This window comes from Oncorhynchus keta, chromosome 20 (assembly GCF_023373465.1).
Source record: "Oncorhynchus keta strain PuntledgeMale-10-30-2019 chromosome 20, Oket_V2, whole genome shotgun sequence".
In the NCBI taxonomy this organism is placed as follows: Eukaryota; Metazoa; Chordata; class Actinopteri; order Salmoniformes; family Salmonidae; genus Oncorhynchus; species Oncorhynchus keta.
Window position 1 is genome coordinate 46,901,525 of NC_068440.1, and position 13,558 is coordinate 46,915,082.

The window sequence follows — 13,558 nt, forward strand, 5'->3', positions numbered from 1 at the left end:
ATGTTGTTGTGTTCCAGGTCACTAATCTATTGGTTGTGTTCCAGGTCACTAATCTATTGGTTGTGGTTGTGTTCCAGGTCATTAATCTATTGGTTGTGTTCCAGGTCATTAATCTATTGGTTGTGGTTGTGTTCCAGGTCATTAATCTATTGGTTGTGGTTGTGTTCCAGGTCACTAATCTGTTGGTTGTGGTTGTGTTCCAGGTCACTAATCTATTGGTTGTGGTTGTGTTCCAGGTCACTAATCTGTTGGTTGTGGTTGTGTTCCAGGTCACTAATCTATTGGTTGTGTTCCAGGTCACTAATCTATTGGTTGTGGTTGTGTTCCAGGTCACTAATCTATTGGTTGTGTTCCAGGTCACTAATCTATTGGTTGTGGTTGTGTTCCAGGTCACTAATCTGTTGGTTGTGGTTGTGTTCCAGGTCACTAATCTATTGGTTGTGTTCCAGGTGCGTCCGTCAGACTACCAGTACATTAGCAGCAGGAGCAGTGGAGACTCTCTGTGGTTCAAACTAGAGCCGGTCAAGATAGACACGTCCAAACTAGAACACCTCTTCCAGACCAAGTCCAAGGAGATACCTGTCACCAAGGTAACCACACACATTGTCCAATATTTTAGATTTTTTTCAAATACAACCTAACAAGTATGTTAGACATCAAAACATCAAGACTGAACCGATCACAGCCAAGGTAAATGAGAATCCAACTATCCCTTTACCCTTGTCTACGTGTGTAGACATACCCCCCGTGGAAGGACCCTTGAGACCTCTGACTTCCTATAATAGGTAAGGTCTGGATAGGAGAGGCTGGGGGCTGAACGCTAACCTCTGGCACTTTAAACTATAGACGCCTCTCAAAACCACAACTGTTATTTTAATCTGCTACCATTCAAATCACCTCTGGTGAAGACTGGTGGCCTCCGCACACACACACACACACACACACACACACACGTACGCGCACGCGCACACGCACGCGCACGCGCACGCACACACACACAGTCTTGTGAGGCTATACTCCTGTTAGGTTCAGGGGGTCAGTCAGAGAACTGATCCTGGTTCAGGGGGTCAGTCGGAGAACTGATCCTGGTTCAGGGGGTCAGTCGGAGAACTGATCCTGGTTCAGGGGGTCAGTCGGAGAACTGATCCTGGTTCAGGGGGTCAGTCGGAGAACTGATCCTGGTTCAGGGGGTCAGTCGGAGAACTGATCCTGGTTCAGGGGGGGTCAGTCAGAGAACTGATCCTGGTTCAGGGGGTCAGTCGGAGAACTGATCCTGGTTCAGGGGGTCAGTCTGAGAACTGATCCTGGTTGGAGAACACCTTCTCACTTTACCTGAAACATCTCGTCTTGTGATATCGTAAGGGTCTCATGAAGGTAATGTGTCTCTCCATCGAGAGACAGTAACTTCCCCACGATGACGGAATTACGGAATCACATCTGTGATTGGTTAAAATGAAGAATGTCCGTGTTTAAATCAAGTTTCAACGTCTATGGATGTCCTGTGTTGGTTGGAGCGCCGTGGGTGAGGATGCAAATGGAGAGAGAGGGGGCTCATGAGTAGGAGTTGATAAGAGGTGGGACAGGTGACATGAATTGGAGAGAGAGAGGGGGGAGAGAGAGGGGGAGAGGAGGGAGAGAGAGAGAGAGAGGAGGAGAGAGAGAGAGAGGAGGGAGAGAGAGGGGGAGGAGGGAGGGGGGAGAAAGAGGGGAGGGGAGAGAGCGGGGAGAGGAGGTGAGAGAGAGAGGAGAGAGAGGGAGAGAGAGAGAGGAGGGGAGAGAGAGGAGGGAGAGAAAGAGAGAGAGGGGGAGAGGAGGGGAGAGAGAGAGAGAGAGAGAGAGAGGAGGGGAGAGAGAGAGAGGGGGCTCATGAGTAGGAGTTGGTAAGAGGTGGGATGAATTGGAGAGAGAGAAGGGGGAGAAAGAGGGGGAGGGAGAGAGAGGGGGGAGAGGAGGGGAGAGAGAGAGAGAGAGGAGGGAGAGAGAGAGAGAGGAGGGAGAGAGAGGGGGAGGAGGGAGGGGGAGAAAGAGGGGGAGGGAGAGAGAGCGGGGGAGAGGAGGTGAGAGAGAGAGAGAGGAGAGAGAGGGAGAGAGAGAGAGGAGGGGAGAGAGAGGAGGGGAGAGAAAGAGAGAGAGGGGGAGAGGAGGGGAGAGAGAGAGAGAGAGAGAGAGGGGGAGAGGAGGAGAGAGAGAGAGAGAGGAGGGGAGAGAGAGAGGAGGGGAGAGAGAGAAGGGGGAGAAAGAGGGGGAGAGAGGAGGGAGAGAGAGAGAGGAGGGAGAGAGAGGGGGGAGAAAGAGGGGGAGGGAGAGAGAGCGGGGAGAGGAGGTGAGAGAGAGAGGAGAGAGAGGGAGAGAGAGAGAGGAGGGGAGAGAGAGGGGGAGGGGAGAGAGAGAGGAGGGGAGAGAAAGAGAGAGAGGGGGAGAGAGGAGGGAGAGAGAGAGAGAGAGAGAGAGAGGGGAGAGAGAGAGGAGGGGAGAGAGAGAAGGGGGAGAAAGAGGGGGAGAGAGGGGGAGAGAGAGAGAGGGGGCTCATGGCTAGGAGTCGGTATGAGGTGGGACAGGTAACATGAATTGGAGAGAGAGAGGGGGGAGAGAGGGGGAGGGGGAGAGAGAGAGGAGGGGAGAGAGAGAGAGAGGGGGAGAGGAGGGGAGAGAGAGAGAGAGGAGGGGGAGAGAGAGAGAGAGAGAGAGAGAGAGAGAGAGAGAGAGAGAGGGGGCTCATGGGTAGGAGTCGGTAAGAGGTGGGACAGGTAAAATTAATTGGAGAGAGAGAGAGGGGGGAGGAGGGGAGAGAGAGAGGGGGAGGGGAGAGAGAGAGGAGGGAGAGAGAGAGGGGAGAGAGGAGGGGAGAGAGAGAAAGGAGGGGAGAGAGAGGGGAGAGAGGAGGGAGAGAGAGAAAGGAGGGAGAGAGAGAGAGGGGGCTCATGGGTAGGAGTCGGTAAGAGGTGGGACAGGTGACATGAATTGGAGAGAGAGCGAAATGAGTGAGAGAGAGGGAGAGAGAGAGGGGAGGGAGAGAGAGAGGGGAGAGAGAGAGAGGGAGAGAGAGAGGGGGAGGGAGAGAGAGAGGGGAGAGAGGGAGAGAGAGAGGGGGCTCATGTGTAGGAGTCAGTAAGAGGTGGGACAGGTAAAATTAATTGGAGAGAGAGAGGGGGGGGGGAGGAGAGAGAGGAGGGAGAGAGAGAGAGAGGGGAGAGGAGGGAGAGAGAGAGAAGAGGGGGGAGAGAGAGAGAGAGAGAGAGAGGGGCTCATGGGTAGGAGTCGGTAAGAGGTGGGACAGGTAAAATTAATTGGAGAGAGAGAGGGGGAGGGGAGAGAGAGAGGGGGAGGGGAGAGAGAGAGGAGGGGAGAGAGAGAGGGAGAGAGGAGGGGAGAGAGAGAAAGGAGGGGGAGAGAGAGAGAGAGAGGGGGCTCATGTGTAGGAGTCAGTAAGAGGTGGGGACATGTGACATGAATTGGAGAGAGAGAGAGAGAGAGGGGGGAGAGAGAGAGAGAGGGAGAGAGAGAGAGAGAGAGGTTGTCCAGCTTTTTCACACTCTGGGTTTGACCACCAGACTACAGAAAGAGAAAGATAACAGCTGTGAGTTGAACATAACAGTCAGTGGAAGGGAGGACAGTAGTAGGAGACCCACTGTGCTTTGTGATTACTATAAATGCCTTTTGTAGCCAGTTCAATTGCAGAAATTCCGTTAACAATTTTTCTGAAATTCTTATACCAATTTGGTAACAGAATATAGAGTTTTAATCACTTAAGGGCTCAGTGCAGTCAAAAAAATGTCATTTCCTGTGTTACATGTCTACACATGTCTACACAAAAGAAACTTCCATTTTTCAGGACCTTGTCTTTCAAAGATAGCTCTTAAAAATCCAAATAACTTCACAGATCTTCATTGTAAAGGGTTTAAAGCCTGTTTCTCGAGCTTGTTCAATGAACCATAAACAATTAATAAACATGCACTTGTGGAACGGTCGTTAAGACACTAACAGCTTACAGACGGTAGGCAATTAAGGTCCCAGTTATGAAAATGTAGGACACTATAGAGGCCTTTCTACTGACTCTGAAAAACACCAAAAGAAAGATGCCCAGGGTCCCTGCTCATCTGCGTGAACTTGTCTTAGGCATGCTGCAAGGAGGCATGAGGACTGCAGATGTGGCCAGGGCAAAAAATTGCAATGTCCGTACTGTGAGATACCTAAGACAGCTGATCGTCCTTGCAGTGGCAGACCATGTGTAACAACACCTGCACAGGATTGGTACATCCGAACATCCCACCTGCGGGACGGGTACAGGATGGCAACAACTGCCCGAGTTACACCAGGAACACACAATCCCCCCATCAGTGCTCAGACTGTCCTCAATAGGCTGAGAGAGGCTGGACTGAGGGCTTGTAGGCCTGTTGTAAGGCAGGTCCTCACCAGACATCACTGGCAACAACGTTGCCTATGGACACAAACTCACCATCGCTGGACCAGACAGGACTGGCAAAAAGTGCTCTTCACTGACGAGTCGTGGTTTTGTCTCACCAGGGGTGATGGTCGGATTCACGTTGATCGTCAAAGGAATGAGCGTTACACCGAGGCCTGTACTCTGGAGTGGGATCGCTTTGGAGGTGGAGGGTCCTTCATGGTCTGGGGCGGTGTGTCACAACATCATCGGACTGAGCTTGTTGTCATTGCAGGCAATCTCAACTCTGTGCTTTACAGGGAAGACATCCTCCTCCCTTATGTGGTACCCTTCCTGCAGGCTCATCCTGACATGACCCTCCAGCATGTCAATGCCACCAGCCATACTGCTCGTTCTGTGCATAAATTCCTGCTAGAGAGGAATGCCAGTGTTCTGCCATGGCCAGCAAAGAGCCCAGATCTCAATCCCATTGAGCACATCTGGGACCTGTTGGATCGGAGGGTGAGGGCTAGAGTCATTCCCCCCAGAAATATCTGAGAACTTGCAGGTGCCTTGGTGGAAGAGTTGGGTAACATCTCACAGCAAGAACTGGCAAATCTGGTGCAGTCCATGAGGAGGAGATGCACTGCAGTACTTAATGCAGCTGGTGGCCACACCAGATACTGACTGTTACTTTTGACCCCCCTTTGTTCAGGGACACATTATTCCATTTCTGTTAGTCACATGTCTGTGGAACTTGTTCAGTTTATGTCTGTCTGTTGAATCTTGTTATGTTCATACAAATATTTACACATGTTAATAAGTTTGTTGAAAATAAACCCAGTTGACAATGAGAGGACGTTTGTTTTTTTGCTGAGTTTATATAGTATTTACTGTATATAGTATATACTGTATATATATATATATATATATATATATATATATAAAAATAATATTGTGAAATTGTAAAAATTATAATAATTCCCTTCTAAGACCTGTTTGAAAAGACGTCACCAAGGGGTTAAATTAGTTAATAGACCAGTGAGGAAAATGGTTGTGTGTCTTAAACTTACAGAAAGCTGAACAAATGTCACCCAAACTAAATATAAGTATCGATATCAGGTTGGCAGGGGTCTTTACGTATTGATATCAGGTTGGCAGGGGTCTTTACGTATTGATATCAGGTTGGCAGGGGTCTTTACGTATTGATATCAGGTTGGCAGGGGTCTTTACGTATTGATATCAGGTTGGCAGGGGTCTTTACGTATTGATATCAGGTTGGCAGGGGTCTTTACGTATTGATATCAGGTTGGCAGGGGTCTTTACGTATTGATATCAGGTTGGCAGGGGTCTTTACGTATTGATATCAGGTTGGCAGGGGTCTTTACGTATTGATATCAGGTTGGCAGGGGTCTTTACGTATTGATATCAGGTTGGCAGGGGTCTTTACGTATTGATATCAGGTTGGCAGTGGTCTTTACGTATTGATATCAGGTTGGCAGGGGTCTTTACGTATTGATATCAGGTTGGCAGGGGTCTTTACGTATCGATATCAGGTTGGCAGGGGTCTTTACGTATTGATATCAGGTTGGCAGGGGTCTTTGCGTTACTGAGTTTTGATGTATTTCTAATACCTTCTAAGACTTTTTCTGGTAGATGTTTCTCGTTTGCATGTTTGACCAGAAATCAAATCCTTTACAAATTCCTAAACGATATAGATGTGACCAGGCTGTTATTACTATTGGATGATGACCAGGCTGTTATTACTATTGGATGATGACCAGGCTGTTATTACTATTGGATGTGACCAGGCTGTTATTACTACTGGATGATGACCAGGCTGTTATTACTATTGGATGTGACCAGGCTGTTATTACTACTGGATGATGACCAATAATAATAATAATAATAATAATATATGCCATTTAGCAGACGCTTTTATCCAAAGCGACTTACAGTCATGTGTGCATACATTCTACATATGGGTGGTCCCGGGAATCGAACCCACTACCCTGGCGTTACAAGCGCCATGCTCTACCAACTGAGCTACAGAAGGACCAGGCTGTTATTACTATTGGATGTGACCAGGCTGTTATTACTATTGGATGTGACCAGGCTGTTATTACTACTGGATGATGACCAGGCTGTTATTACTATTGGATGTCACCAGGCTGTTATTACTATTGGATGTGACCAGGCTGTTATTACTATTGGATGTGACCAGGCTGTTATTACTATTGGATGTGACCAGGCTGTTATTACTATTGGATGTGACCAGGCTGTTATTACTATTGGATGTGACCAGGCTGTTATTACTACTGGATGATGACCAGGCTGTTATTACTATTGGATGTGACCAGGCTGTTATTACTATTGGATGTGACCAGGCTGTTATTACTACTGGATGATGACCAGGCTGTTATTACTATTGGATGTGACCAGGCTGTTATTACTACTGGATGATGACCAGGCTGTTATTACTATTGGATGTGACCAGGCTGTTATTACTACTGGATGATGACCAGGCTGTTATTACTATTGGATGATGACCAGGCTGTTATTACTACTGGATGATGACCAGGCTGTTATTACTACTGGATGATGACCAGGCTGTTATTACTATTGGATGTGACCAGGCTGTTATTACTACTGGATGTGACCAGGCTGTTATTACTACTGGATGATGACCAGGCTGTTATAACTATTGGATGATGACCAGGCTGTTATTACTATTGGATGATGACCAGGCTGTTATTACTACTGGATGATGACCAGGCTGTTATAACTATTGGATGATGACCAGGCTGTTATAACTATTGGATGATGACCAGGCTGTTATAACTATTGGATGTGACCAGGCTGTTATTACTACTGGATGATGACCAGGCTGTTATAACTATTAGATGATGACCAGGCTGTTATTACTATTGGATGATGACCAGGCTGTTATTACTATTGGATGTGACCAGGCTGTTATTACTACTGGATGATGACCAGGCTGTTATTACTATTGGATGTGACCAGGCTGTTATTACTACTGGATGATGACCAGGCTGTTATTACTATTGGATGTGACCAGGCTGTTATTACTACTGGATGATGACCAGGCTGTTATTACTATTGGATGATGACCAGGCTGTTATTACTACTGGATGATGACCAGGCTGTTATTACTACTGGATGATGACCAGGCTGTTATTACTATTGGATGTGACCAGGCTGTTATTACTACTGGATGTGACCAGGCTGTTATTACTACTGGATGATGACCAGGCTGTTATAACTATTGGATGATGACCAGGCTGTTATTACTATTGGATGATGACCAGGCTGTTATTACTACTGGATGATGACCAGGCTGTTATAACTATTGGATGATGACCAGGCTGTTATAACTATTGGATGTGACCAGGCTGTTATTACTACTGGATGATGACCAGGCTGTTATAACTATTGGATGATGACCAGGCTGTTATTACTACTGGATGATGACCAGGCTGTTATAACTATTGGATGATGACCAGGCTGGTATAACTATTGGATGATGACCAGGCTGTTATAACTATTGGATGATGACCAGGCTGTTATAACTACTGGATGTAACCAGGCTCTTATAACTATTGGATGATGACCAGGCTGTTATTACTACTGGATGTGACCAGGCTGTTATTACTATTGGATGTGACCAGGCTGTTATTACTATTGGATGTGACCAGGCTGTTATTACTATTGGATGTGACCAGGCTGTTATTACTATTGGATGTGACCAGGCTGTTATTACTATTGGATGTGACCAGGCTGTTATTACTATTGGATGTGACCAGGCTGTTATAACTATTGGATGATGACCAGGCTGTTATTACTATTGGATGATGACCTGGCTGTTATTACTATTGGATGTGACCAGGCTGTTATTACTATTGGATGTGACCAGGCTGTTATTACTATAACTATTGGATGATGACCCGGCTGTTATGACCAGGCTGTTATAACTACTGGATGATGACCAGGCTGTTATTACTATTGAATGTGACCAGGCTGTTATTACTATTGGATGATGACCAGGCTGTTATAACTATTGGATGATGACCAGGCTTTTATAACTATTGGATGATGACCAGGCTGTTATTACTATTGGATGATGACCAGGCTGTTATTACTATTGGATGTGACCAGGCTGTTATTACTATTGGATGTGGCCAGGCTGTTATTACTATTGGATGATGACCAGGCTGTTATTACTATTGGATGATGACCAGGCTGTTATTACTATTGGATGTGACCAGGCTGTTATTACTATTGGATGATGACCAGTCTGTTATTACTATTGGATGTGACCAGGCTGTTATTTCTACTGGATGATGACCAGGCTGTTATTACTATTGGATGATGACCAGGCTGTTATTACTATTTGATGATGACCAGGCTGTTATTACTATTGGATGATGACCAGGCTGTTATTACTATTGGATGATGACCAGGCTGTTATTACTACTGGATGATGACCAGGCTGTTATTACTATTGGATGATGACCAGGCTGTTATTACTATTGGATGATGACCAGGCTGTTATAACTATTGGATGATGACCATGCTGTTATTACTATTGGATGATGACCAGGCTGTTATTACTACTGGATGATGACCAGGCTGTTATTACTATTGGATGTGACCAGGCTGTTATTACTATTGGATGTGACCAGGCTGTTATTACTATTGGATGTGACCAGGCTGTTATAACTATTGGATGATGACCAGGCTGTTATTACTATTGGATGTGACCAGGCTGTTATTACTATTGGATGTGACCAGGCTGTTATAACTATTGGATGATGACCAGGCTGTTATTACTATTGGATGTGACCAGGCTGTTATTACTATTGGATGTGACCAGGCTGTTATTACTATTGGATGATGACCAGGCTGTTATTACTATTGGATGATGACCAGGCTGTTATTACTATTGGATGTGACCAGGCTGTTATTACTATTGGATGATGACCAGGCTGTTATAACTATTGGATGTGACCAGGCTGTTATTACTATTGGATGATGACCAGGCTGTTATTACTATTGGATGACGACCAGGCTGTTATTACTATTGGATGTGACCAGGCTGTTATTACTATTGGATGATGACCAGGCTGTTATTACTATTGGATGATGACCAGGCTGTTATAACTATTGGATGATGACCAGGCTGTTATAAATGTTACGACTTCCTTCTGCTAATAAGCACTAATGGTTTGCATGTAGCCTTTAAGAGTGGGGCGTAGGAGTTAGGTCATGTACACACACACACAGACACACACACTAGGAACATGTACATGCACACACTCCTACTCTTTCCCCTCCATACCGACCCCCCTGCATCACCACAGCTGTCGTCAATTTCAGAGTGAGTGCTGATCCCTAAATCCTTACCAGGCTGTAAACAAGTCCACACACACACACACACACACACACACACACACACACACACACACACACACACACACACACACACACACACACACACACACACACACACACACACACACACACAGTGAGAGGACAGAGAAGAGAGGAAAGAGAGAGAGAGACACAAGAATTCACAAAATGGGAAAAACCACCAAATTGAGACTCTGCATGCAGGATTCTGCAAATATTTCCTCTGTGTACAATGTAGAACACCAAATAATGCAAGCAGAGCAGAATTAGGCCGTTACCTGCTAATTATCAAAATGCAGAAAAGAGACGTTAAATTCTACAACCACCTAAGAGGAAGCTGGAGAAGAGGAGAAGAGTACCCTAGGCAAGCTGGTCCTTGGGCTCTGTTCACAAACACAAACAGACCCCACAGAGCCCCAGGACAGCAACACAATTAGACCCAACCAAATCATGAGAAAACAAAAAGACATTTACTTGACACATTGGAAAGAATTAACAAACAAAAATGAGCAAACTAGAATGTTATTTGTCCCTAAACAGAGAGTACACAGTGGCAGAATACCTGACCACTGTGACTGACCCAAACTTAAGGAAAGCTTTGACTATGTACAGATTCGGTGAGCATAGCCTTGCTATTGAGAAAGGCCGCCGTAGGCAGACATGGCTCTCAAGAGAACACTTTTTCAGTTCTGCCCACACGTGTTCTATAGGATTAAGGTCAGAGCTTTGTGATGGCCACTCCAATACCTTGACTTTGTTGTCCTTAAGCCAATATGCCACATCTTTGGAGGTATGCTTGGGGTCATTGTCTATTTGGAAGACCCATTTGCGACCAAACTCTAACTTCCTGACGGATGTCTTCAATATAACCACATCATTTTCCTCCCTCATGATGCCATCTATTTTGTGAAGTGCACCAGGCACTCCTGCAGCAAAGCACCTCCACAACATGATGCTGCCACCCCTGTGCTTCACGGTTGGGATGGTGTTCTTCAGCTTGCAAGCCTCCCCCTTTTTCCTCCAAACATAACGATGGTCATTATGGCCAAACAGTTCTATTTTTGTTTCATCAGACCAGAGGACATTTCTCCAAAAAGTACGATCTTTGTCCCCATGTGTAGTTGCAAACCGTATTCTGGCTTTTTTATGGTGGTTTTGGAGCAGTGGCTTCTTCCTTGCTGAGCGGCCTTTCAGGTTATGCCGATATAGGACTCGTTTTACTGTGGATATAGATACTTTTGTACCTGTTTCCTCCAGCATCTTCACAAGGTCCTTTGCTGTTGTTCTGGGATTGATTTGCACTTTAAGCACCAAAGTACGTTCATCTCTAGGAGACAGAACGCGTCTCCTTCCTGAGCGGTATGACGGCTGCGTGGTCCCATGGTGTTTATACTTGCGTACTATTGTTTGTACAGATGAACGTGGTGCCTTCAGGCGTTTGAAAACACCTCCAATCGACGCCAATTTTCAGGAATTTTCCAAGCTGTTTAAAGGCAGTCATTGAGAAAATATTGAGAAAGAGACATGCACAGTGGCAGAGTACCACTTTGACTATGAAGTCCTCATGGTGTTTATACTTGCGTACTATTGTTTGTACAGATGAACGTGGTACCTTCAGGCATTTGGAAATTGCTCCCAAGGATGAACCAGACTTGTGGAGGTCTACAAAAAAAGTGCTGAGGTTTTGGCTGATTTCTTTTGATTTTCCCATGATTTCAAGCAAAGAGGCACTGAGTTTGAAGGTAGGCCTTGAAATACATCCACAAGTACTCCTCCAATTGACTCAAACGATGTCAATTAGCCTATCAGAAGCTTCTAAAACCATGACATAATTTTTTGGAATTTTCCAAGCTGTTTAAATGCACAGTCAACTTAGTGTATGTAAACTTCTGACCCACTGGAATTGTGACACAGTGAATTATAAGTGAAATAATTTGTCTGTAATCAATTGTTGGAAAAATGACTTGTGTCATGAACAAAGTAGATGTCCTAACCAACTTGCCAAAACTATAGTTTGTTAACAAGAAATTGGTGGAGTGGTTGAAAAATGAGTTTTAATGACTCCAACCTAAGTGTATGTAAACTTCCGACTTAAGATGTATATGTTGAAGAGGGTGGGGCTCATGCTGCATCCCTGTCTCACCCCACGGCCTTGAGGAAAGAAATCTGCGTGTTTATTGCCAATTTTAGCTGCACACTTGTTGTTTGTGTTCAATGATTTTGTCATTTTCCCCCCGAGATTTCCATAAATGTGTATAGCAGACCCTCATGTCAAATTGAGTCACAAGCGTTTTTTTAAATCAGCAAAGCATGAGAAAACTTTGCTTTTGGTTTGTCTGTCAAGTAGGGTGTGCAGGGTGAAAACGTGGTCTGTTGCATGGTATTTTGGTAAGAAGCCAAGTTGACATTTGTTCAGATTCCACAGTAATTAATACGGTATTAATTGGTCTTCTGTGGATTGAGGTGGTCAGTCCTTGGTTCCAAATATTTGGGAAGATGCCATAGATGAGGATAATATTGAAGAGTTTAAGAACAGCTCTATCGCTCTCTCTCTCGCTCTCTCTCTCTCTCTCTCTCTCTCTCTCTCTCTCTCTCTCTCTCTCTCTCTCTCTCTCTCTCTCTCTCTCTCTCTCTCTCTCTCTCTCTCTCTCTCTCTCTCTCTCTCTCTCTCTCTCTCTCTCCCTTCCTCTCCAGCCTGGTAAGGATTTAGGGCTCAGCACTCACTCTGAAATTGACTACAGCTGTGGTAAAGCAGGGTAGGGGGGGGGGGTAGAGAGAGAGAGAGAGGTCATGAGTGCATTAACTTTTCCAGAACCTTTTATCAAAAATATTGGTTTTGAGTTAGATAAACTAATATACTTTTTCACAAGGACCTATAAAGGATTCTGCTCTCTACAACAAACCCTTCGCTTCAAAATCAGACAACAACAAAAATATAACCTGGATTTTGGACAAAATGACCAGGAAAGGTTCTTACCACCAAGCTATACTTAAAACCAAGAAGTAAAAGGCGTTACAATAATCTCTAGATATTTGACTTTATAAAGACTGAATGGTTAGTGCAGACTAAAGAGCGACCAAGCTTTCTAGGACTGGACAGACGTCCCATCTGCAACAGTCATTTACACCGAGGGGTGAAGTGAGAGGTGTAAAAGCCCTTGAATCAAACAATGGCAAATGTGATTCAGAACCACCCACATCTAAGGCACCCTACTCAATGGCTTCCTTACACCCTGCTGCTGCTTCCTTACACCCCTACTGCTGCTTCCTTACACCCCTACTGCTGCTTCCTTACACCCTGCTGCTGCTTCCTTACACCCCTTCTGCTGCTTCCTTACACCCTGCTGCTGCTTCCTTACACCCCTGCTGCTTCCTTACACCCCTGCTGCTTCCTTACACCCCTGCTGCTGCTTCCTTACACCCTGCTGCTTCCTTACACCCCTTCTGCTGCTTCCTTACACCCTGCTGCTGCTTCCTTACACCCCTGCTGCTTCCTTACACCCCTGCTGCTGCTTCCTTACACCCCTGCTGCTTCCTTACACCCCTGCTGCTTCCTTACACCCCTGCTGCTGCTTCCTTACACCCTGCTGCTTCCTTTACACCCCTGCTGCTGCTTCCTTACACCCCTGCAGCTGCTTCCTTACACCCTGCTGCTTCCTTACACCCCTGCTGTTGCTTCCTTACACCCTGCTGCTTCCTTACACCCTGCTGCTGCTTCCTTACCCCTGCTGCTGCTTCCTTACACCC

General features: G+C 45.8%; 1 protein-coding gene across 1 annotated transcript in view; it reads left to right on the top strand.

Annotated features, from left to right (window-relative positions):
• LOC118381113 (FH1/FH2 domain-containing protein 3-like) overlaps window positions 1-13,558 on the top strand; it is a 190,649-nt gene that overhangs the window by 126,856 nt on the left and 50,235 nt on the right. Inside the window, exon 16 of the mRNA XM_052473174.1 lies at window positions 450-590. Coding sequence (XP_052329134.1) covers window positions 450-590 — 141 coding nt within the window. The remainder of the gene's footprint in view (window positions 1-449; window positions 591-13,558) is intronic.